This window comes from Sus scrofa, chromosome 8, assembly GCF_000003025.6.
Source record: "Sus scrofa isolate TJ Tabasco breed Duroc chromosome 8, Sscrofa11.1, whole genome shotgun sequence".
NCBI classification, from domain to species: domain Eukaryota; kingdom Metazoa; phylum Chordata; class Mammalia; order Artiodactyla; family Suidae; genus Sus; species Sus scrofa.
In genome coordinates this window covers 76,371,261-76,391,383 of record NC_010450.4, presented here as the reverse complement: position 1 = coordinate 76,391,383, position 20,123 = coordinate 76,371,261, and the positions used below count along the sequence as shown (strand labels likewise).

The 20,123-nt window shown below is 46.1% G+C and overlaps 2 protein-coding genes across 5 annotated transcripts in view; one reads left to right on the top strand and one right to left on the bottom strand.

Annotated features, from left to right (window-relative positions):
• The window catches only part of LOC110262137, a 101,687-nt gene extending 90,496 nt beyond the window's left edge, over positions 1-11,191 (top strand). For all 3 annotated transcript variants that reach the window (XR_002346728.1, XR_002346729.1, XM_021101511.1), the window contains 2 exons: positions 3,774-3,880; positions 9,676-11,191. Coding sequence is in view for 1 of the 3 variants with exons in the window: in XM_021101511.1 (XP_020957170.1) it covers positions 3,774-3,860 (87 nt within the window). In the remaining 2 variants the exon portion in view is untranslated. The remainder of the gene's footprint in view (positions 1-3,773; positions 3,881-9,675) is intronic.
• TMEM154 (transmembrane protein 154) overlaps positions 1-20,123 on the bottom strand; it is a 42,279-nt gene that overhangs the window by 5,945 nt on the left and 16,211 nt on the right. For both annotated transcript variants that reach the window (XM_003482422.4, XM_021101510.1), the window contains exons 2-6: positions 16,646-16,906; positions 16,517-16,555; positions 9,558-9,585; positions 8,048-8,133; positions 5,677-5,737 (exon numbers count right to left, since the gene is read on the bottom strand). In XM_003482422.4, coding sequence (XP_003482470.1) covers positions 5,677-5,737; positions 8,048-8,133; positions 9,558-9,585; positions 16,517-16,555; positions 16,646-16,906 — 475 coding nt within the window. The remainder of the gene's footprint in view (positions 1-5,676; positions 5,738-8,047; positions 8,134-9,557; positions 9,586-16,516; positions 16,556-16,645; positions 16,907-20,123) is intronic.

Sequence of the window (20,123 nt, the reverse complement as noted above, 5' to 3'; positions counted from 1 at the left end):
CATTCTTTTCTTATATTATCTTCCATCCTGGTCTATCCCAGGAGACTGGATATAGTTCCCTGTGCTATACAGTAGGATCTCATTGCTTATCCATTCTAAATGTAATCGTTTGCATATACCAACCCCAAACTACTGGTCCATCCCACTCAGCCCCACTAATGGTGGTTTTTTTTAGCACAAAGTCAGGACTCAGCTTTCTTTCTCACTGTGTGACCTTGAGCAAATTAACCTCTCTTAACCCAAATTTTCTGTCCTCACTTCATCTGCAAAACATACGTAATGATACCATGTACCTTAGAGGGTTGCTAGAAAGAATAAATGTAAAATGTAGGTAGAGCACTAGGCCACAGGCCTGACCTACAGACACAAGAACATATGTTCTTATTTGGCAGATTTTATACTAGCAAATACTCCTCATAAAACACGGCCTTTAACAAGGCTTCAAATATCCAAAGGCTGGAGTTCCCATCATGGCTCAGTGGTTAACAAACCTGACTAGTATCCAAGAGGATGTAGGTTCAATCCCTGGCCTCGCTCAGTAGGTTAAGGATCCAGCATTGCCATGGCTCTGGTGTAGGCCAGCAGCTGCAGCTCTGATTAGACCCTTAGCCTGGGAACTTCCATATGCTTTTGTCTAAAAAGACAAAACAAACAAAAAAACCACCAACTATCCAAAGAAATCATCTTCCAAAACATGCTTTCAATATCTGAGGAAAATGTACTTTAATGTGGCTTGTTTGGAACACTCTACCAGCATTTTGAAGGCTTAGCGTGTGAGTGCCCACCAACCAGAACCCATGCATTTAAAGCACCAATAAGGAGTTCCTGTTGTGGCTCAGTGGTAACAAACCTGACAAGTATCCATGAGGACATGGGTTCAATCCCTGGCCTCTCTCAGTGGCTCAGTGGGTTAAGGATCCAGCATTGCCGTGAGCTGTGCTGTAGGTCACAGACATGGCCTGGATCCCACATTGCTGTGGCTGTGGTTGTGGCCAGCAGTTTCAGCTCTGATTCAACCCCTAGGCTGGGAACTTCCATATATGTGTGGCCTTGAAAAGCCAAAAAAAAAAAAAAAAAAAAAAGGAAGTAAATTGTAGAATCAAGTAAGTCATGAAAAAAATAATTCCTCCTGATCTTTATACATTAAAATAATAATAATAATAATTGGAGTTCCTGTCATGGTGCAGTGGAAATGAATCCGTCTAGGAACCATGAGGTTGCAGGTTCGATCCCTGGCCTTGCTCAGTGAGTTAAAGATCCAACATTGCTGTGGCTGTGGTGTAGGCCAGCAGCTACAGCTCCGATCAGACCCCTAGCCTGGAAACCTCCATATGCCGAGGGTGTGGCCCTTAAAAGATAAAAAGCCAAAGCAAAAACCAAAACCAAAGAAAAAAAAAAAAACATAATTATAAAAACAAAATAAGGCACCAATGAGCACAGGACCTCATTCCTGGTACTTAGTGCATATAGCTGATGTCCTTCTAGATCTGTGCACTGACAAGGTGGCAGGCCCGCCACAGCAGAGACGTCCCAGTGTAGGGGACAAGTTGCCTCAGCTGTGGTACATCAGGTCATTCCTAGTGTTGCAACTCTCACAGGCAACTGTCACTGGCTGTGAGATGGCTATCAGGCCTGTGAGCCAGTCAGCAACCTAGGATCAGGCCCCCTACCCGCCCTCAAGCCTGGAGCCATCATCCCCTCTCACTCTCATTCCATTATTTAGTTAGACGTGTTCTCTGCCATCTTTGTGGCTATTTATCTCTGATCTCTGAGAAACGATCAAGTCAGCTAAGACGTTTTCAGCTCTGGCAAATCCTGGAGTTCCCTGTTAAAAATACCTTGGCAAACTGCACAGACTTGCAGCAAATAAAATAAATCAGCTCGCTTCAAACCTCTATTGCTTGCCTCAATGTTAATTCGTACGGTTTTAGTAACTTATCTATGACAGTGGCATTAGTGAGTTTCCTCGAAGTGTTGTAGAGATATTTTAAGAATGTGGGACAACTCTCCCCAAAGCTGTATAGTAACAGACCTACAAACTGTAAAAACAAATTGAATGGATTAAAAAGCATCATTTTAAAGAAAGTGTCTAATCAGAATGCTCCCAGTTAAATGAGGAGGTGCAATTCCAACAGCTCGTTTCATAACCTCCCCTTGGTTGTAGTCAGGATCAGATAAACCCTCTTTGTCCCTCTGACTGGTTTATCTTTTAACAATCCTTCTTTATGACCGCAGCTAATGCTGCCTGTCTCCGAAGAAGCAAGAAACCTCTGCTAAGCTTTTCTTGTGTCATGATGCTCCGGAACTGGGTTGGGGGGCGGAGGGAGGGCAGAGTTCAGGTTAGCACAAAGTCACGTGACAGTTAGATCACGCTCTCTTGCTGTTCATCAATATAATGTCCTTTATCCTTCCCGTAAGAGGCCTGGCCCTGGGTGGAATTAAAGAGACGAGCATCTGGCTAACGTCAGAGCCAGGCCTAGAATTGATCCAAGACACATAGATCATGCCCAGGGTATAGACATCATCTGGGCCACTCTTCAAGCAATGCTGTGGTCTCTTGAATTTAGTACATCTCTCACTGGCCACACACACACACACACACACACACACACACACACACACTGACACGTTAACAATCTCATTTGAGGATTGCAGGATTATAAATTGCAATCTAGTGCCCATACTACTTAGTTCAGGTCTGAGGGAAATCCGTTGGCACTTAATATTTAACACTTGTTGACTTTTAAAGGGCTTGAGGGACTAGAGAGAAAACGAGGATAGAAACTCATAATGTCATAGCGGCCACAGAGATTTACTTGAGTGGAGTGGCCAAAACAGTTCACACAAAACTGCTGTTTTCTTGCAATTCATGTCTGCACTGAATGACAGATACATCGGTCACCTCTATAGATCAGCCTCATGGGGGCTGGCTTTCTTGCTGCTGAGTGTTCTTAAAAATCTCTGACTTGTCTTTTCATTTATGGAATATCTCTTTTCTTTGAACGAATTAATAAAAGAAAATGAACATGCAATTTAAAAAGAGACTCTTCTCTAGATTGAGCTTCATCATAAACTTGCTGTACTGGAGTTCCCATTGTGGCTCAGTAGTAATGAATCCAGCTAGTATCTGAGAGGACATGGGTTCGATACCTGGCCTCCCTCAGTGGTTAAGGATCCGGAGTTGCCATGAATTGTGGTGTAGGTTGCAGACGCAGCTTGGATCGCTTCTTGCTGTGGCTGTGGTGTAGGCCAGCAGCTGTAGCTCCGATTCGACCTCTGGCCTGGGAACTTCCACATGCTGCAGGTGTGGCCCTTTAATAAACAGACACATACATGCACACGAAAACTAACGTAGCATAAAGCAACTTTCTGAATAGGTGAAGGCCTTTTGCCTTATAGGCAGAAATAGGCCAGCCCTTGTTTTAAAGCCCAGCCTCTTGGTATTTTAAAAATATGATTTCTAAGACTCTTTTACCACCATACAATTCTCCAAGGTTAAGTTTCTTCTATGTTGCCAGTAATTTCAAAGAACGAGAGGCAGTGATATAAAAACCACTGACATTTCACATCTTTTGAGGGTGCCTGTCAGAGATACAGTAATAAGATATTTATAAGGTTTGGCTGGGCATCTGAGCCCTACACTGAACACACGTAGTGATTCGTTTTTAGGTAGAAGTGCAAGGAAAATATTCCTTTGTCATGTCCTTCACGATGCTCCACCAGCATTTTTTTCTTTGATCCGTTTGTTCACATCTGATTTCTCATTTAAATAGGCTCGACTCTTTTCTGAACCAGTGATGAGTTTTAACATGCAAATACCTGCAGAGATAACCACGACGGACATCTATAATAAGATGTAGATTTCTGCATTGGAGAGGAGGTAAGATTGTAGTGGCCTGACTTTTGGGGTACAGTTTAGGGGAGGAAGCAGAACAAGGGCCCCCATCATTGTTCCTGCAATGCTTGGGCTTCAGGAACTGCTTATGACAAGTGACTGCACTCTGGACGTATTTAAGGTGACAGGCACACAATCTTTGGTTGACACGGAGGGAGAGAAGGTGGAGAGTATTTATTTATCCTGCTGTGAAAGTTTATTCTGTTTATTCTGACAGCACGTCATACCTCAGTTACAGGCTCAGTCAAGTTCCCTGCTCGCTGGTCATCTCTGAGTCACCCTGACAACAATTCAGTGCCCCCACCTCCAATCTCAGCAGTGTTCTGTGGAATAAGCCTTCCACTTGCTGAATCATCACTCCTATTTCCTGCCAACACATCCCACGTCCTGACCAAAGGATCCTCTGATCAAAAACACCCAAACAGGAGTTCCCTTTGTGGCTGGGCAGTAACGAGCCCAACTAGTATTCATGAGGACGTAGGTTCAATCCCTGGCCTCCCTCGGTGGGTTAAGGATCTGGCATTGCCATGAGCTGTGGTGTAGGTCACAGACGGGGCTCGATTCAGTGCTCCTGTGGCTATGATATAGGCCAGCAGCTGCAGCTCCTATTTGACCCCTAGCCTGGGAAGTTCCATATGCCACGGTGTGGCCCTAAAAAAAAAAAAAAAAGAAAAGAGAAAAACCCAAACATGGTAATTTCTATCCTCCCAAAAGATAAAGTTGAAACAAGATCTCAAAATGCTAAAGCAGGCCCAGTGCACTAAAATCCTCTATCGAGCAGGGCCACCTAGTGGTAGAATGGAATACGAGGTTTTAAATTCTCATTTAATTTCTCTACTTTAAGAATCCAATCCAGGTGAAGTTATCTTCTGGATTTTTTGTTTGTCCGTTTGTTTTTTGTTTGTCTTCTTTTAGACCCACACTCAAGGCATATGTCAATTTCCAGGCTAGTGGTGGAATTGGAGCTGTAGCTGCTGGCCTACACCACAGCCACTGCAACACCAGATCCTTTACCCACTGAGTGACGCCAGGGATTGAACCTGAGTCCTCATGGATACTAGTTGGGTTTGTTACCGCGGAGCCACAGTGGGAGCTCCCATCCTTCATTTTTCTCATTTGTGTTGAGTTACCCCTTTGGGATCATCACCTCCACCTGTTTTCCTTACCAAGCATTTATTCATCCAATGTAAACAAACCTAGGGTTTGTTATAATCAGAAAGCTTTATGACTAATACAGAAGCCGACTCAACAGTGTCTCTTTAGAAGGGTAAGAAAATGTCGGTACTAATTTCCTTCTAAAGATAAAGAGTCACTGGGATATTTACTTTGTTCCTTTCTATTTTCTGTAACTCATACTCCCATTTCTCCACACCAATATTCACCCATGTAAACTGTCACATAAAATCCATCAGTAGAGGAGTTCCTGTCGTGGCCCAGTGGTTAATGAATCCGACTGGGAACCGTGAGGTTGCGGGTTCGATCCCTGGCCTCACTCAGTGGGTAAAGGATCCTGCGTTGCCCTGAGCAGTGGTGTGGGTCGCAGACGAGGCTTGGATCCCGTGTTGCTGTGGCTCTGGCGTAGGCCCGTGGCTCCAGCTCCGATTAGACCCCTAGCCTGGGAACCTCCATATGCTGCGGGAAGCAGCCCTAGAAAAGGCAAAAAGACACAAAACAAAACAAAACAAATCCATCGGTAGAGAAGGTGAGCAAAAGTCTGAGACTGTGATTGCCCTTCCCCGCTGCCACACTCACATAGAATCTGTGATAGAAATTAGAAGTACCTTGGGCTGTTGTGGTTTGGTTCTTTTTCTTCCTCTAAAGTAGGTAAACCTTCATAGTCGGCTAGGACAGAATAAAAGCACGTTCATTGTTAGTCACGGAAAGTCTGTGTTTTATCCACAAAACTCACGCAGTTAAGCATCTCACTTCGCTGACCTGTAGGGTTACTTGTGCAGAAACGGCCTCACCAGGGAGCTCCAGGGGTTAAGAGATGAATGATAGCAAGGTTCTTGCAATGGAAAAAGCACTAACAGCCCAGCTGCAAGACTTCAACGTGCCTCTGGCCCCGCTGGAAAGGTCATGATTGATCACTGCTTGGTTACCCAGTCCCTGGAGAACCCCACTGTGGCTCCAAAGGCCGGAATCCTCAAGGGTCAGGGTAGACGCTGGAATAAAACTGCTTCACCCGAGGTCTCGATGGGCACCCAGGGGCACGATGATGGAAAGAAACAGGTAACGTGGGGGAAAAGTGACCTTCTTAAAGTCATCAGGATCCTCTCCTAGGACACTGCTGCTGTTTTTAAAGGGGGTGGGGTGGGGAGGGCGGTCCACTGGCTCTATGTGTCAAAACAACTCTCTGGGAGTTCCCATCGTGGCTTGGCAGTAACGAACCTGACTAGTATCCATGAGGACGAGGGTGAGGGTTCTATCCCTGGCCTTGCTCAGTGGGTTAAAGGATCCCAAGTTACTGTGCCTGAGGTGTAGGCCAGCAGCTGCAACTCTGATTGCTCTGACTGGACCCCTAGCCTGGAATTTCCATATGCTGCAGATGTGGCCCTAAAAAGACCAAAAAAAAAAACAAAAAAACACCTCTGCTTTAGTTGTCGAATAGAATAGAAATGCTTTTGCCATTTTCTGTTTGACGGGATCATGGTTTTGTCTTACGATGATCTCAGAAGGAAATACACCGGAATACTAAGAGGGATTGTCTCTGGGTGGTGGAAAAAACTTTTTGTTTTTGTTTTTTTTTTTCCTCATTCCAGCATGGGATACCTTTTGTTGTGTTTAGGTTTTGTCTTGTCATTGTTTTCAGAGTATTCTAATTGTGGATTTGTATATTATCTTTATATGAACTAGAAAAGTGAATCCTACCTTTAGGGAAATTACTAGGAAGACCCGCCGTACGCCTTCAAATGCTTTTCAGAGTCATTCTTTCCTCAATATTGGACTACAAAAAACTGTTCAAGACAGTTAAGTGATTTTAAGCTTTTGGAAAGCTCATCTAGGATGAGCCTCTGGTTCAAAAATTCTAATAACAAGTATCTGGATTTGAGAACTCAATTGTAGATTGTTGAATCAGACAGATCCCAGGGTATTTTTTTAAAGATAATTTTTTGTCTTTTTTTTTTTTTTTTTTAAGGGCTACACCCATGGCATATAGAAGTTCCCAGGCCAGGGGTCAAATTGGAGCTGCAGCTGCCAGCCTACACCACAGCCACAGCAACGCAGTGTCCAAGCCTTGTCTAAGACCAACACCACGGCCTCAGCAATGTGGGATCCTTAACTCACTGAGTGAGACCAGGGGTTGAACCCGTGTTCTCATGGATACTAGTCGGGTTCATTACCACTGAGCCATGACTGGAACTCCCAAGATAAATGTTACTATGATAACATAAATAGTGGATTGTATTAACATGAGCATTAAAATAGTTTATTGATTTTTTTAAAGGAATTAAAAATAGAAAAACAAGCTATCATTTTTAAGTCCAAATATTGATTCAGTGAAAAGTTAGGAACATATACTACAATTACTCCCAGATATCAATCAGGAATTAAGTTATAATTGGCCATTTATGTCAGTCTCTGTTAGCATCCAACAGAACTTCCTGCAATGGCAGGAATGTTCCTGATTTGTGCTGTATGATTTAGTAGCTGTTAGCCACAGGTGGCTACTGAGCCCTCACATTTGGCTAGAGTGCTTAAAGAACAGCATTTTAAATTTTATTTAATTTTAAAATTGTAAGTTAGACACATATGGCTAGTGTCTATTAGTGGAGATGGATGTAAACTATTTGGATAAAGTTTTTCATCTATATCCTGGTTAAAATCACAGCTCTCTAAATTCTATACTCTATCAGGTGCTAACTTATTCCATACTGTTTGGTCTCAGATTTCCTGGCTTGAGAAAAAGACCATTTTCTTCCTGAGAAAGACCATCTGAAAAACTGTGCAAAAATACAAACAAGTGGTGAAAACTGAGGCAATAATTAAACTGCATGTTCAGCATGGTCAGACCCCAGGCTTGCCCCCTGCATGTGCCAGAGATGCTGGGTGGGCTCAGAGGGACCCGCCCCAGGATTTATGGCATAGTTACAAAGCCGGGCAGCTGGACAGCAGAGAATAATCAACTGTAGGTTATTCCACATCACATACCATTTCTATTCATGCTGTTCATCCACTTATCAAGCTCTTCCATTTCTATTTCCATAACAGAGGGTGTGTCTTCCTCAAAAATAGGCCTAGAGAGAGAAAGCACAATGCTTGTGGGGAAAAAAAAAAGCAAACCAAACCAGCATGTATGATGTGCTGAATTTCGTTTGAAGAGCGCCTAGAACTTTGACCGTGAGGGAGATGAACTTGACTCGTGGCGGGGCTGGGTGGGGCGGTGGGAATGGGGCCGAGGGGCTGCCCTATTCAAGGGGACCAAACTCTAATAGGAACAAGGGCAAAGGAAAATAAACCTTCACCCATGACTGATACAAAAGTCCAAGGCACACAGCACAGGCCGAGAGGGAGCCCGGGGCTCTGCTCCCCTGAAGGTACCGACCCTGAGCTGGCAAGTCTCCTTGGGGCGTAGCCACATTTAGTGTTTTAGCCTTGCTCAATTTCACTTCCCTTCCTTTGGGGGTTTTTAATCAGGGCTCCAGGTCAGGCGATATCCGTCAACAGGCTTCTTTCATCACCTTGCCCTTCCATTCCCAGGCTTGTCTGCCTTGAGTAAATGGAGCCCTTGCACTCAGAAACCCATCGCTCTCCCTCGAGGGGGCTCAGGGAGCACCACTGGGTGAGGAGGCCCCAGGTTCATAGATGGACTTGGGGAAGGGGGACCACCAGCTCTGATGGTGCAGAGGAAGCCAGCCTAGTGTTCAAACAAAGAAGGCGGGAGCCGGAGGTGGAGGTGGTGTTGACATCACCCAGGCCACTCCTCAGGTGGCATATCTCTCTCTGTATTGCTCTCCATGTCTCTGTCTCTCTGTCTCTCTATCTCTCTGTCTCTATCTTTCTGTCTATCTGTCTCTGTCTCTTTTGGCTCTGTCTCCGTCTCTCTCTGTCTCTCCCTGTCTGTCTCTGTCTCTCTGTCTCTCTCTGTTTCTTTGTCTCTTATCTCTATCTCTGTCTCTTTGTTTCTCTGTCTCTCTCTCTGTCTCTCTGTTTCTATCTCTGTCTCTCTTGGTCTCTCCATCTCTGTCTCTCGCTATCTCTCTGACTCCCTTTCTCTGTCTCTCTCTCTCTCTGTTTCTCTGTCTCTGTCTCTCCTCCATTCTTCTTCTTGCCCCCACCACACTTTGCTTCTGAACATGCAAAGCATAGGCTTCTACCAGGGTTTCCCTCCCTTAATACCAGCGAAAATCTCCTCCCCGGGGATAAAATTTTTATCAGAATAAATGAAGCGATGTCCTTGAAATATGCCCAAGGTCAGAAGACCAGTTGTACACCTGGAATTGATAGAGGCCAGAAAAATGTTCCTTTCTGAACAGGGGACCCTCTCTTGCTCTCAGATCTCCCCCAGGTGGTGTGTGTGTTTGTGTGTGTGTGGGGGGGGGGTAGACTCCAGCGCATCCTCCCGGATGTCAAAGCCAAACTCCCGAAGAGCTGGCTCTCTGCACACTCCCCTGACCTCCTCTTCCACCCTGAGCTGGATCCGACGTGGTGGGGAACTTACACTTTCACGTTTTCACTTGCCAGTTCATCTAAAAGAGAGTCAATATAAAAGCATGTTAGCATCCATTGTACCAACTTTTTATTACCACAACAACTGAAAACCTCTTTATTTTCTACAGCCTCTGCAAGAAGAGGAAATGACTTCAGGTAGATGATGTGTTTAAAGGAGCAAGAATTAACCTCTAAATCAAAGACTCGAGGACTGCCATATTGATGCGAGGGCCCATCCAGGAAATCTGTTCTTTTTAGACCAGGTGAATCTCCGCGGAGGCCGCTCACTGCACAGTGGAGTTCCATCCCCCAGGACTTTCCATCCAAATGAAGAGGAAACCAGTGGTCAGTGGTCTCATCTTGGGACACACGGGACCAAACGCTGTGACACTGTCCCTTGGTCCCAAGTAGGATGGGGGGCGGCGGGGGCCAGGGCTGGCTGCGGGGAACTCTTGTCTCATCCTTCACACCTTTCCGGCCTCAGTGAAATCCAACTCCCCCTAAAACCCAGTTCCCCCATCAAGCTTAGGATGAATCTCTCCATCCAAAACTTCCTTCCCTTTCTTGTCCTCTCTGACCTCCATCCTGTGCTAACCAGACACGAATCCACCAGAGTTGAGTAACTACAATCGCGGTTGTTGTGAACATTGTTGATGCACTAACATTTCGGGTGTAGAAACCATCAGTAATGCACAAACTCACGTTGTTTCTCCAGGGCAAGGTGAGCTCACAGGCACCTCCAGACCAGCCCAGCCCAGCCCAGCCCTGGGTCGCCTTGCCACAGAACTGCAAACCAGGGCTCCCCAAACCACGGTGAAGAAATGTCACAGAAATGTCAGGAGCCCTTGATTAATCCCAGCCCCTTTGTTCTTTTCCTTTAACAACACCCCTGATTCAAAGACCCCGGTGGAGTGGCTCTGAAGCTTGCCATGCCCCTTGCTGGGCGCTCTGCAAGAAACCTTTACTTTGCTGCCAACTCCCCACCACCGAAACCTGGCTTCCTGTGTGGTGGACAACACAGGAGCCCTTCGTCCTGTTACATCAGCTTTTCCTCTTTCCTCAGAGATGCTTCCCTGACCACCCCCCCCCCGCCCCCCCGTCCGAAGCAGGGCCCATCTCTCTTGCTCTTTCCAAGCTCAGCTCCTTGCTTGCTTGCTCCTTCACAGCATCTGCCACACTTCATCATTGAGCAGTTCCTCTGTTCAATTCTCTCTCTCTTTTTTTTTTTTTTTTTTTGCTTTTTGGGGCCACACCTGAAGCATATGGAAGTTCCCAGGGCAGGGGTCAAATCGGAGCTGCTGCTGCTGGCCTACACCACAGCCACGGCAATGCCAGATCTGAGCCACATCTGCAACCTACCACAGCTCACGGCAATGCCAGATCCTTAACCCGCTGAGGGAGCCGGGCCAGGGATCAAACCCACATCCTGATGGATACTAGTCGGGTTCATTTCCACTGCGTCACAACGGGAACTCCATGTTCAATTCTCTTTTGTCTGTCTCTCCCACTTGACCGTAGTTCCCCAAGCCCTGCGATCCATCTGCCTTGCTCATTGTGACATACCCACCTCCCCATCCAGCTTGCACAGTCCCCAATAACACTGTGTAAATATTTATGGAATAAATGAACAGGTCTTCATCTGCATTGTCCAGCCCTGGGGTTCAATTCATGTTCGAGGTTTTGGGTTTAGCATTCTCAGAATACAGAAACTTCCAACAAGCCTGCTTTTTGTTGCTGTTAATTGAGATGAGTCAGGTAACAGTTTTGCAGAATGACTCCAAAGCTGAGCAGACCCCAGATGAACATGTGGCAAGCATCAGAGCTCAGGGCCCTAGCTCAAGCTCTGTTTTGTTTGGCAGGGAAACCAAGGCACCCAGAGAAACGAGGCAGTGATGGCCTATGAGTGGACACCACGGCCCCACTGCACATTTTAGGATGTGGAAACCACATAGCAACAAACACTTTGCAGGGATCCACTGAATGGTCAGATTGACCTGATCCTTGGCCATCAGAAGCCTCCTTTGTCTGAAGGGCAGAAAGGCAGGTCCCCAGCGAGGGAACACAACCAGCAGGCACCTGGAATAGAGTTCCTGGCAGCCCAGAGCCGCTGTAATTTCCTGTGGCTTGGCATGCTTTAACGGCACTGCTCATCCAGGAAGGCTGGGCACTGCTGCCAATTTCATGCCATCACTGCTTCCCTTCCAGTGGCTGTGGGTTACCTCCTCAAGCCCCACTCCACCCCTGAAGCTGAAGCTTCCTGCAGATACCTGACTCCTCAGGGCACCCAGATTGGGGAAAGGGGAGAGTGTTTACCTTCCTTTACTTACAGACATTCATTTTTCATCTAAAAACTGACCGGCTATTTCCTTAAGGGATTTTACTCTAAATAAAGCCCCTATACAACCAAACCTCCCTTACAGGTGACCCATAGAAATCCTGTTTTGTCATTCCAGCCTTCTCCTCTCCTTCTTTCCCTGTTTAATAACCCCTTCCTAAATTCTCACTAAACAAATGGCCCCACAGCCCCACGGTGGATTTATCTTGCTAATCTGGGTGCTGTCAGGCTTCCCGGGGAGCAAAAGCTAGCCCTGCATGCAGAGGATGGAGAAGTTTAAAAGCCCATTACACAAGTGCTCCACATGTGAAGCTCTTGTAATCAGTATTCACACAGAGCAAAAAGCCTCCTGCGGCCTCGGCTCCCCTGCTCCACCGCCCTTACCCCTGCCCCGCCGCCATGGCAACCGGACAACATCTGGGAGAGCGCAACGCCGCGCAGCACTAAACCCGGAGCGAGACCAATTACTTGTCCTCTTCGATCCCGCCCTGCCCGCTCCACTCCACCTGCCTTGTCTCTTCATTAATAGCCACCTCCTCGCTCTGCACCAGGAGGCAGAGGCAACTCTCACACAACCCTCCGCCTGCCCTTGACGCCCTCTTCCCTCCCCCAGCCCTGCCAGTTCCTGTCCTGCTCCTCCTCAGTTCCCAAGTTACACCCACTTAGCCTGAAGAGGCCCCCCCTCCAGGCTCCCCTCCTCCGTGCTACAGATGGTGGAACTGCGCGGCAGGGGATGGGGCGGGAGCCCAGCAGGAGACCTGCTGGCTTATCAGGTTTCTCTGCCAAAGAGTGAGCCAGAGTGGAGACACAGCCCAGCCAGGTGTCCTGGAGACACAGCCTGTTTAAAGGGATGCTTCCCTGCCAGCTGTTTCCCCTGCAGCCCATCCAGACACCTGATACCTGTTAAAGAATAACTGCAGATGTGAGCCTCCAAGCCTGGGGAGAATGACAGAGTTCAAGTCACTCTACAGCCTTCCTTTTTCCTGGATGTGGAATGGACAGGCCTAAAGGAAAATGTGAATTTCCAAGCAGGTGAAGTGTTCTTTCTACACATGTGGGCCAAGTGCTCCCCAGTTGTCGAATTTAAAGACATTTCCTGGTGTGGAAGAATATTCCTGATCGATAATATCCAGGCCCTGCCACAAGACACTCCTCTGGGAACTTTCCAAGAAAGATGCTGGCCTGACCCAGTATGACAGTTTTATTTTCCTGGGAAAAATATTTAAATCAAATTCCGTTTATTTAAATACTCTCTCTCTCTCTTGCTTTTTAGGGCCACACAGGCGGCATATGGAAGTTCTCAGGCTAGGGGTCCAATCGGAGCTGCAGCTGCCGGCCTACACCACAGCCACAGCAACATGGGATCCAAGTCACATCAGTGACCTACACCACAGCTCACAGCATTGCCGGATCCTTAACCCACTGAGCGAGGCCAGGGATGGAACCCTTCTCCTCTTGGCCACTGCTCAGGTTCATTACCACTGAGCCAGGATGGGAACTCTTTAAATATTCTCTTTCTATTGACTTGCTTTATCATGTTAAATATGAGTGAGCAAACCTCAAAGGACAGTGGTTGTCAACCTTTTAGTTGTCAATTTGTCTGAAGAGAGATTCGTGTGTTAATCAGTTAAGCATCTGTATCTGTATCAAAGGAGTGGCTAGCAACAGAAAATATTCGCAGAAAGATTTCTTTACCAAGTGCTTTGGTGATTAGCAATGGCTTTGAAATGCTAAGTTTTCCATTTGTGTTTTCTTAAAGTGAGGCATATTTAAGTTAAAAGCAATGTGCTAATCTGTATTAAGGGAAATGGGTGAGGTGATTTTTACTGAATTAGTACTCTGTTTAAAAAGTTCTAAAATTCCCTCATCAGCTCATTCCTTTGACAAACGTGTATTGAGCAGCTAATGTAGGTGTTGGGTTAGGCACTCTGTGAGATAAAAGGATAAGGAGTTCCCTGGTGGCCTGACTGTTAAGGATCCGGCATTATTATTGCTGTGGTGCAGGTTCAATCCCTGGCCCAGGAACTTCCAAATGCCCAGGGCAGGATAACAACAACAAAAGGATAATAATAATTGGCTAACACAGAAAATATACTGGGTACTGTTTTCTCTAAGTGCTTAACATTGATGAATCCACTTGTCATAACAACTCTATAAGGTAGGTACTGAATTTGCCCATTTTACAGATGAGGAGCCATAGATCACAAAGTTAGGAAAGGCAAAAGCCAACTAGGCAGAGCATACCAGAGTCTTTCCTCACAACCTTTCTGCCATGCAATTAGATAAGAGAAATAAGCCAAGTTCATGGTTCTCATGGTCCTTAAAGAGAACATAACCTCGTAAGAAAAGGAAGTAAAAAAAAGGGAAGTCATGGAGTTCCCACCATGGCTCAGCCATAACAAATACCACTAGAATCCATGAGGATGTGGGTTCAATCCCTGGCCTCGTTCAGTGGGTTAAGGATCCGGCGTTGCCGTGAGCTGTGGTGTAGGTCGCAGACGCCACTTGGATCTGGTGTTGCTGTGGCTGTGGTGTAGGCCGGCAGTTGCAGCTCCGATTCAACCCCTAGCCTGGGAACTTCCATATGCCACAGGTGCACCCCTAAAAAGAAAGAGAAAAGAAAAAGGGAAGTCACCAACTTGTGCCAGTGTAACTAAACAATCAGTTTGAGCACAGTCAAGAGGCAGTGAGTAAAATTTGGCATGGGGTGTGATTACTCAAGTCTTCATAAAATTATTAGAACTGGGCATGGAAGAACAGGGTGGCAGCTTACCAAGCAACCAAGAAGGTAATTCCAGGCAAAAGAAATAAGCATAGCATGGAAAGGGAACAGCAAATACTACACCAGCCGTGTCTGGGGATGAGGCCAGTTCTCGCTTATGAATGGCTTTTGAATTTTGAGATGCTTGAAATAAAGTTCAATGAAGAATCCCTTTCTGGATTTGGAGCCTCAGACCATAACCATATGACTAGTCAACCCCAACCTCCCCCCCTCCCGCCCCCAACCCTCATAACTCCATTAGGGAAGACCAACTATAGGCTGTGGTTTGGGCAGGAAATTCTTACTTTCCCTACTTAAAAACAAAAACAAACAGAGTTCCGATTGTGGCGCAGTGGAAAAGAATCTGACTAGTATCCATGAGGACACAGGTTCAATCGCTGGCCTCCCTCAGGGGTTAAGGATCCAGCGTTGCAGTGAGCTGTGGTGTAGGTCGCAGACTTGGCTCGGACCCTGAGGTGCTGTAACTGTGGCTCCAGTTGGACCCCTAACCTGGGAATTTCCATATGCTGCAGTTGCAGCCCTAAAAAGCAAAAAAATAAAATAAAAACATTTTTTAAAGAAGTCAGGCAGCTCTGCTTTTGCTTTTTGCTCAAGCTTACAAAGGAGCTTCCACGTGACCGCTGTCATTAGGTCACCGTGAAATTGCAAACAGTGGAGAAACATGTGGTTTCCTACTTTCTTGGAATCTATTACACCAGCCCCCGCCAGGAAAGGCGATGCACGTCACTGCCTCTTTTCCCAGCGCACATTTGCCCTACCTGCTGGCATAATGGAAAACGACTGTTTACAGCTGCAGGAGAGCTTAGAAGCAAGGACAGTGAGGGGCCCACAGGCCCGGGATTTTCTGATCTCCAAGCCGGAGGTGCCCTGTTTCTGGCTGTGAAGGACACAGACTGCATTTTGTATGCACATATAAATATGTTTCTTATCACCCCTGAGTGATTTGGGGAAGGTATAAAAAAAGGCTTCAACTTGAAAATCTAATTGGAGTCATTGTTCCTAGCACACACCAAAAGATGTCAAGTCTGCTTTGGCTCTAGAACAATTCTGAAACCTAGTATCTGATAGTCCTGGAATTGGAAGAGAGTCTTCCTCACCAGGGAATTTTCTATCAAATTCGTTTTACATTGATAATAGTCATCTTTAGTCCATCAGGAATGTCATTTTAAAAGTTAGCATAACTTTCATGAGAATAAACAATGCTTTACCCAGGGCTTTTCAAGATCAAACTGGGATGCGGCAGAATGGGAGAACAGTACCTGTGACAAAGCACAGATGGAAGACTCCTTCTCGTGGCCATGACCCCAAGGACTCCCGCCTTCCCACCCCTGACTCCAATCTGTCCCACTGCTTCCCCAGCCTTACTGTTTCCTCCAACAATTAGGAAATGTTACATTGAGCCCTCATCTAGATTAGGTCCAGATGTGGCAACTGTGTATTTTAAATTTCAATTTAAGCTGAAAACATTCTTTTAAAAGAAATTTTTTTATTTTATTTTATGGCCGCACCTGTGGTCTACGAAGTTCCTGGGCCAGGGATTGAATCTGAACCACAGCTGCAATCCTTTAACCCACTGTGCTGGGCCAGGGATTGAACCCTCACCTCTGCAGGGACCTGATCCTCTGCAGTCAGGTTCTTAACCCACTGTGCCATATAGGAACTCCTCTCTCTCTCTCTTTTTTTTTTTTTTTTTTTTAACACAAAGAAAGGAATATGGCACCTTCAAACTCTGGAAGACTTCATTGAAATAAGTCATTCTTCATATTATTTCATGTAGTTGCTTAACTTAAAAAACCTCTCAGTTCCTCCCCCCACCCCGTCCCAGACTCCAGGCAGGTGTTAATGTACTCACTTGTCTGCAAAGCACTGTGAGATCCTTGGCTAGAGGGCTCTGTGTAGAAGCAAAAAGTAATGTGATTTATCAATTGTGCATTAACACGTGAAACCACTATCTGGAAATGGGTCTAGGCAAAAGATTTACCTCGTTTATTCCTTTTCCTTTTGCGGTGTATGACAAGGAATACCACGGACAAAAGAAGGAGGGCCAATAAAATCGATGGGACCAATACCATTAGCATAAACTCTGCCTGGGCTCCATCCTCCTCAATAAGGGGAAATGATATATTGGCAGGTAATGTTTCTGTGGTCACTGCAGCAAATGCGCTTGGCGTCACAGTCCCTTCATCCTGGCTTTCCACTTCTAGGGGTATTTCTGCTGAGTGTTCTGGTTGCTCCATATCATCTGTGGGAACACACACAATAGTGAGATGGTCGTGGAGACAAAGCTAGTCTGTTAGGTTTTTAGCAATTGGAAGTGTGTCCGATATGCATCCAGTGCTAAACTTGAGCCACTGGATCTGGTCTCTTCCAGTCAGTGTGGCACAGAGTATTGACCCAACCTAAAAGGAGCTCAAGCTGGGAGTGTATTGAACATGAAATCAGAGCCCAGAGATAAGTGTCCCACAAGTGCAGGCAGTTTGGCCCAGACCAAATGCTTCAGATGCCATTCAGAAAAGGGCACTGAGAGGCTTTGTTGTGTCAAGAGTGATATTCCAGGGTATTCTAAAGGATATATATATTTTTTGCTTTTTAGAGCCGCACCCACGACATATGGAGGTTCCCAGGCTAGGGGTCAAATTTGAGCTGCAGCTGCCAGCCTACGCCACAGCCACAGCCACAGCAACACCGGATCTGAGTCATGTCTGGGAACTACACCACAGCTCACAGCAAAGCTGGATCCCCGACCCAATGAGCATAGCCAGGGATCAAACCTGCATCCTCATGGATACTAGTTGGATTCGTTTCCACTGTGCCACATTGGGAACTCCTAAAGGATATTTTAATAACATTTCTGTATAAACCTAAATTTCTATTTCCTGAGAATTAAGTATTTTCCATACAACATTTTTTAGGTAAAACGAATGCACTGTACCCTAATTTTAAAAAAATATTTTAATTTTATTTATTTATTTTTGGCTGTGCCCAAGGCATGCAGAAGTTCCCTGGGCTAGGGATTGAAACCACACCACAGCAGTGACCCAAGTTGCTGCAGTAACAACACTGGATCCTGAATCCACTGCCCTACCAGGGAACTCTCACCTGGCCATAACTTCTAATAAAAGGTTACCCACCAATGGGAAAGAATTCTTTAAAATTGGGTGACTGATCAGACATCAGTGTCAGGTCTCAGTTCTGCAAAGAACTAAGTCTGCCTCTGAAGTGACCACACAGAAACTCTCCTGGATTCAAAAATACAAGGTGTGTTTTTTCCATAAAATAAAATTCTCAAGGGGGAAGTTCCCTTAGAAACTAAGGAAACTATCCCAGTATTTAAACTTATTGAATAACATGAATCTTTATCACTTTCCCCATTAATTTAGCTGTAAGCAGGTTTATTCTGTTGGGACTTCAGATTGCGTTGGAAAACCACCCCGTGGGCTCTTCATAGGACAGGAAAGGACTGGTGGCTAGATGAGTATTTGCAGAATCTTTCCTAGGAGTTCCCACTGTGGCTCAGCGGAAACAAACCCACTAGTATCCATGAGGATGCGGGTTCAATCCCTGGCCTCGCTCAGTGGATAAAGGATCCGGCATTGTGGTGTAGGTTGCAGACACAGCTGGGATCCCACATTGCTGTGGCTGTGGTATAAGCCGGTAGCTGTAGATCCACTTTAACCCTGAGCCTGGGAACGTCCACGTGCCGTGGGTGCAGCAGTAAAATGCAAAAAGAAAAAGAAAAAAAGAAAGAAAGAAAAATCTTTCCTCATTCGGTCCTGTAGTGATCACAGTTCAATGTTGCCTACTGTTGAGATGGCACCCATTGAGAAAAACAGTATATAAGCTAAGGCTACAGAAAGCTTATCCAGTGAGATAATTTATGTGAAAATTCTGTCCAAGGCGAAAGGGGCTCTACAAACGGTGATGTCACCTGCTTGAAGCCACGATCTGCACTGCACATTAAGCCATCACCCAGGGAGTGACTGACCAGCCAGGACAAGGCCAGTTCAGCCCTTAGGTCTCCACAGGACTGCATGACAATATTTCTAAAGATACTTGTTTGGTCACAGTCTAATTTTATAATTATATAAACTCCTCAGTTTTCCCGAGGACCAGGGAATCCATTTGATAATCACGTTGCTCAATGCCACCCTAGACCATCAGAATCAATGATAAACTGCAGAGTCTAAGTACCTGGTGTAAAAAAAAATGAAAGGGAGTTCCCATCACGGCACAACAGAAACGAATCCGACTAGGAACCATGAGGTTGCGGGTTTGATCCCTGGCCTCACTCAGTGGGTTAAAGATCTGGTGTTGCCATGAGCTGTGGTGTAGATCGAAGACATGGCTCAGATCCCATGTTGCCGTGGCTGTGGTGTAGGCCGGTGGCTACAGCTCCGATTAGACCCCTAGCCTTGAACCTCCATATACCGTGGGTGCGGCCCTAGGAGGAAAAAAAAAGTACGTGGTGTTCCTCACATGTATATACCGAAAGCAGGATAAAGATACATCAGTGTTCAGGTTCTAATATGTACAGCTAAAGAGTGATCCCCAAGTTTCCATCTGTTTCCACATCTCTATTGATTCTAAAGCGTTTATCTTGTTTTTAATCAGACTTTTTTTGGAGGGGGCCACAGGAAGCATATAGAAGTTCTAGGGACAGGAATTGAATCTGAGCTGCAACTGTGCCCTACGCCACAGTTGCAGCAACGCTGATCCCCAACCCACCAGGCCGGGCTGGGGATTGAACCTGAGCTGCCACAGATACAACGCCAGATCCCTAACCTGCTGTGCCACAGCGGGAACCGCTCATCAGACTTTTTGAACAGATGCTATACACAAGGTGCTAAGCTCAGAGTATACCCTTCCCCCAAGCCAGTTAGTTTCCCCTCCCCAGAGGGGACCACTTTTTCAGGGGCCTTCCAGAGAACTCTATGCATATGCAAATGTAAGTATCATTTCTTGTTTCATTTTTTAACACAAATGATAGCAAAGTTTACATACTGTCCTGACTCTTGCCTTTTTCTCTTAAAATTGAAACTTGAAGATTATTCCATGTCCTTACAGATCAGTGTCTTTTCCTCCCATTATTTGTATCACAACCCATTCCTCTTGATGGGGATTCGGGTGATTTCATAGTATTTCCCGTGATGCTGCCACAATCGCCTGCACACACCTGTGGGTTTGCTCATGTGCAGGCTCATTCTGCAGCTGTTGGCTGCAGCACCGAACTAGTTTTGGGGGCTCTGGCCTCACACCCCATCTGAGACAACTTCAGCCCAGTCCCTGCTCAGTGAGAACTGGCAGAAACTAAGTCAGGGAAGGACTGGGTATGCAGGGAATTTGTGATGAGAATGGTGTGGGGGGAGGCTAAAAACCTTGGGGATCAGCCCAAAAGTTTGAGCCAGGAAACCAAGGTGGAAGCCAGAGAGGAGCCGGAGGCCACAGGAGCAGGGGCAGGA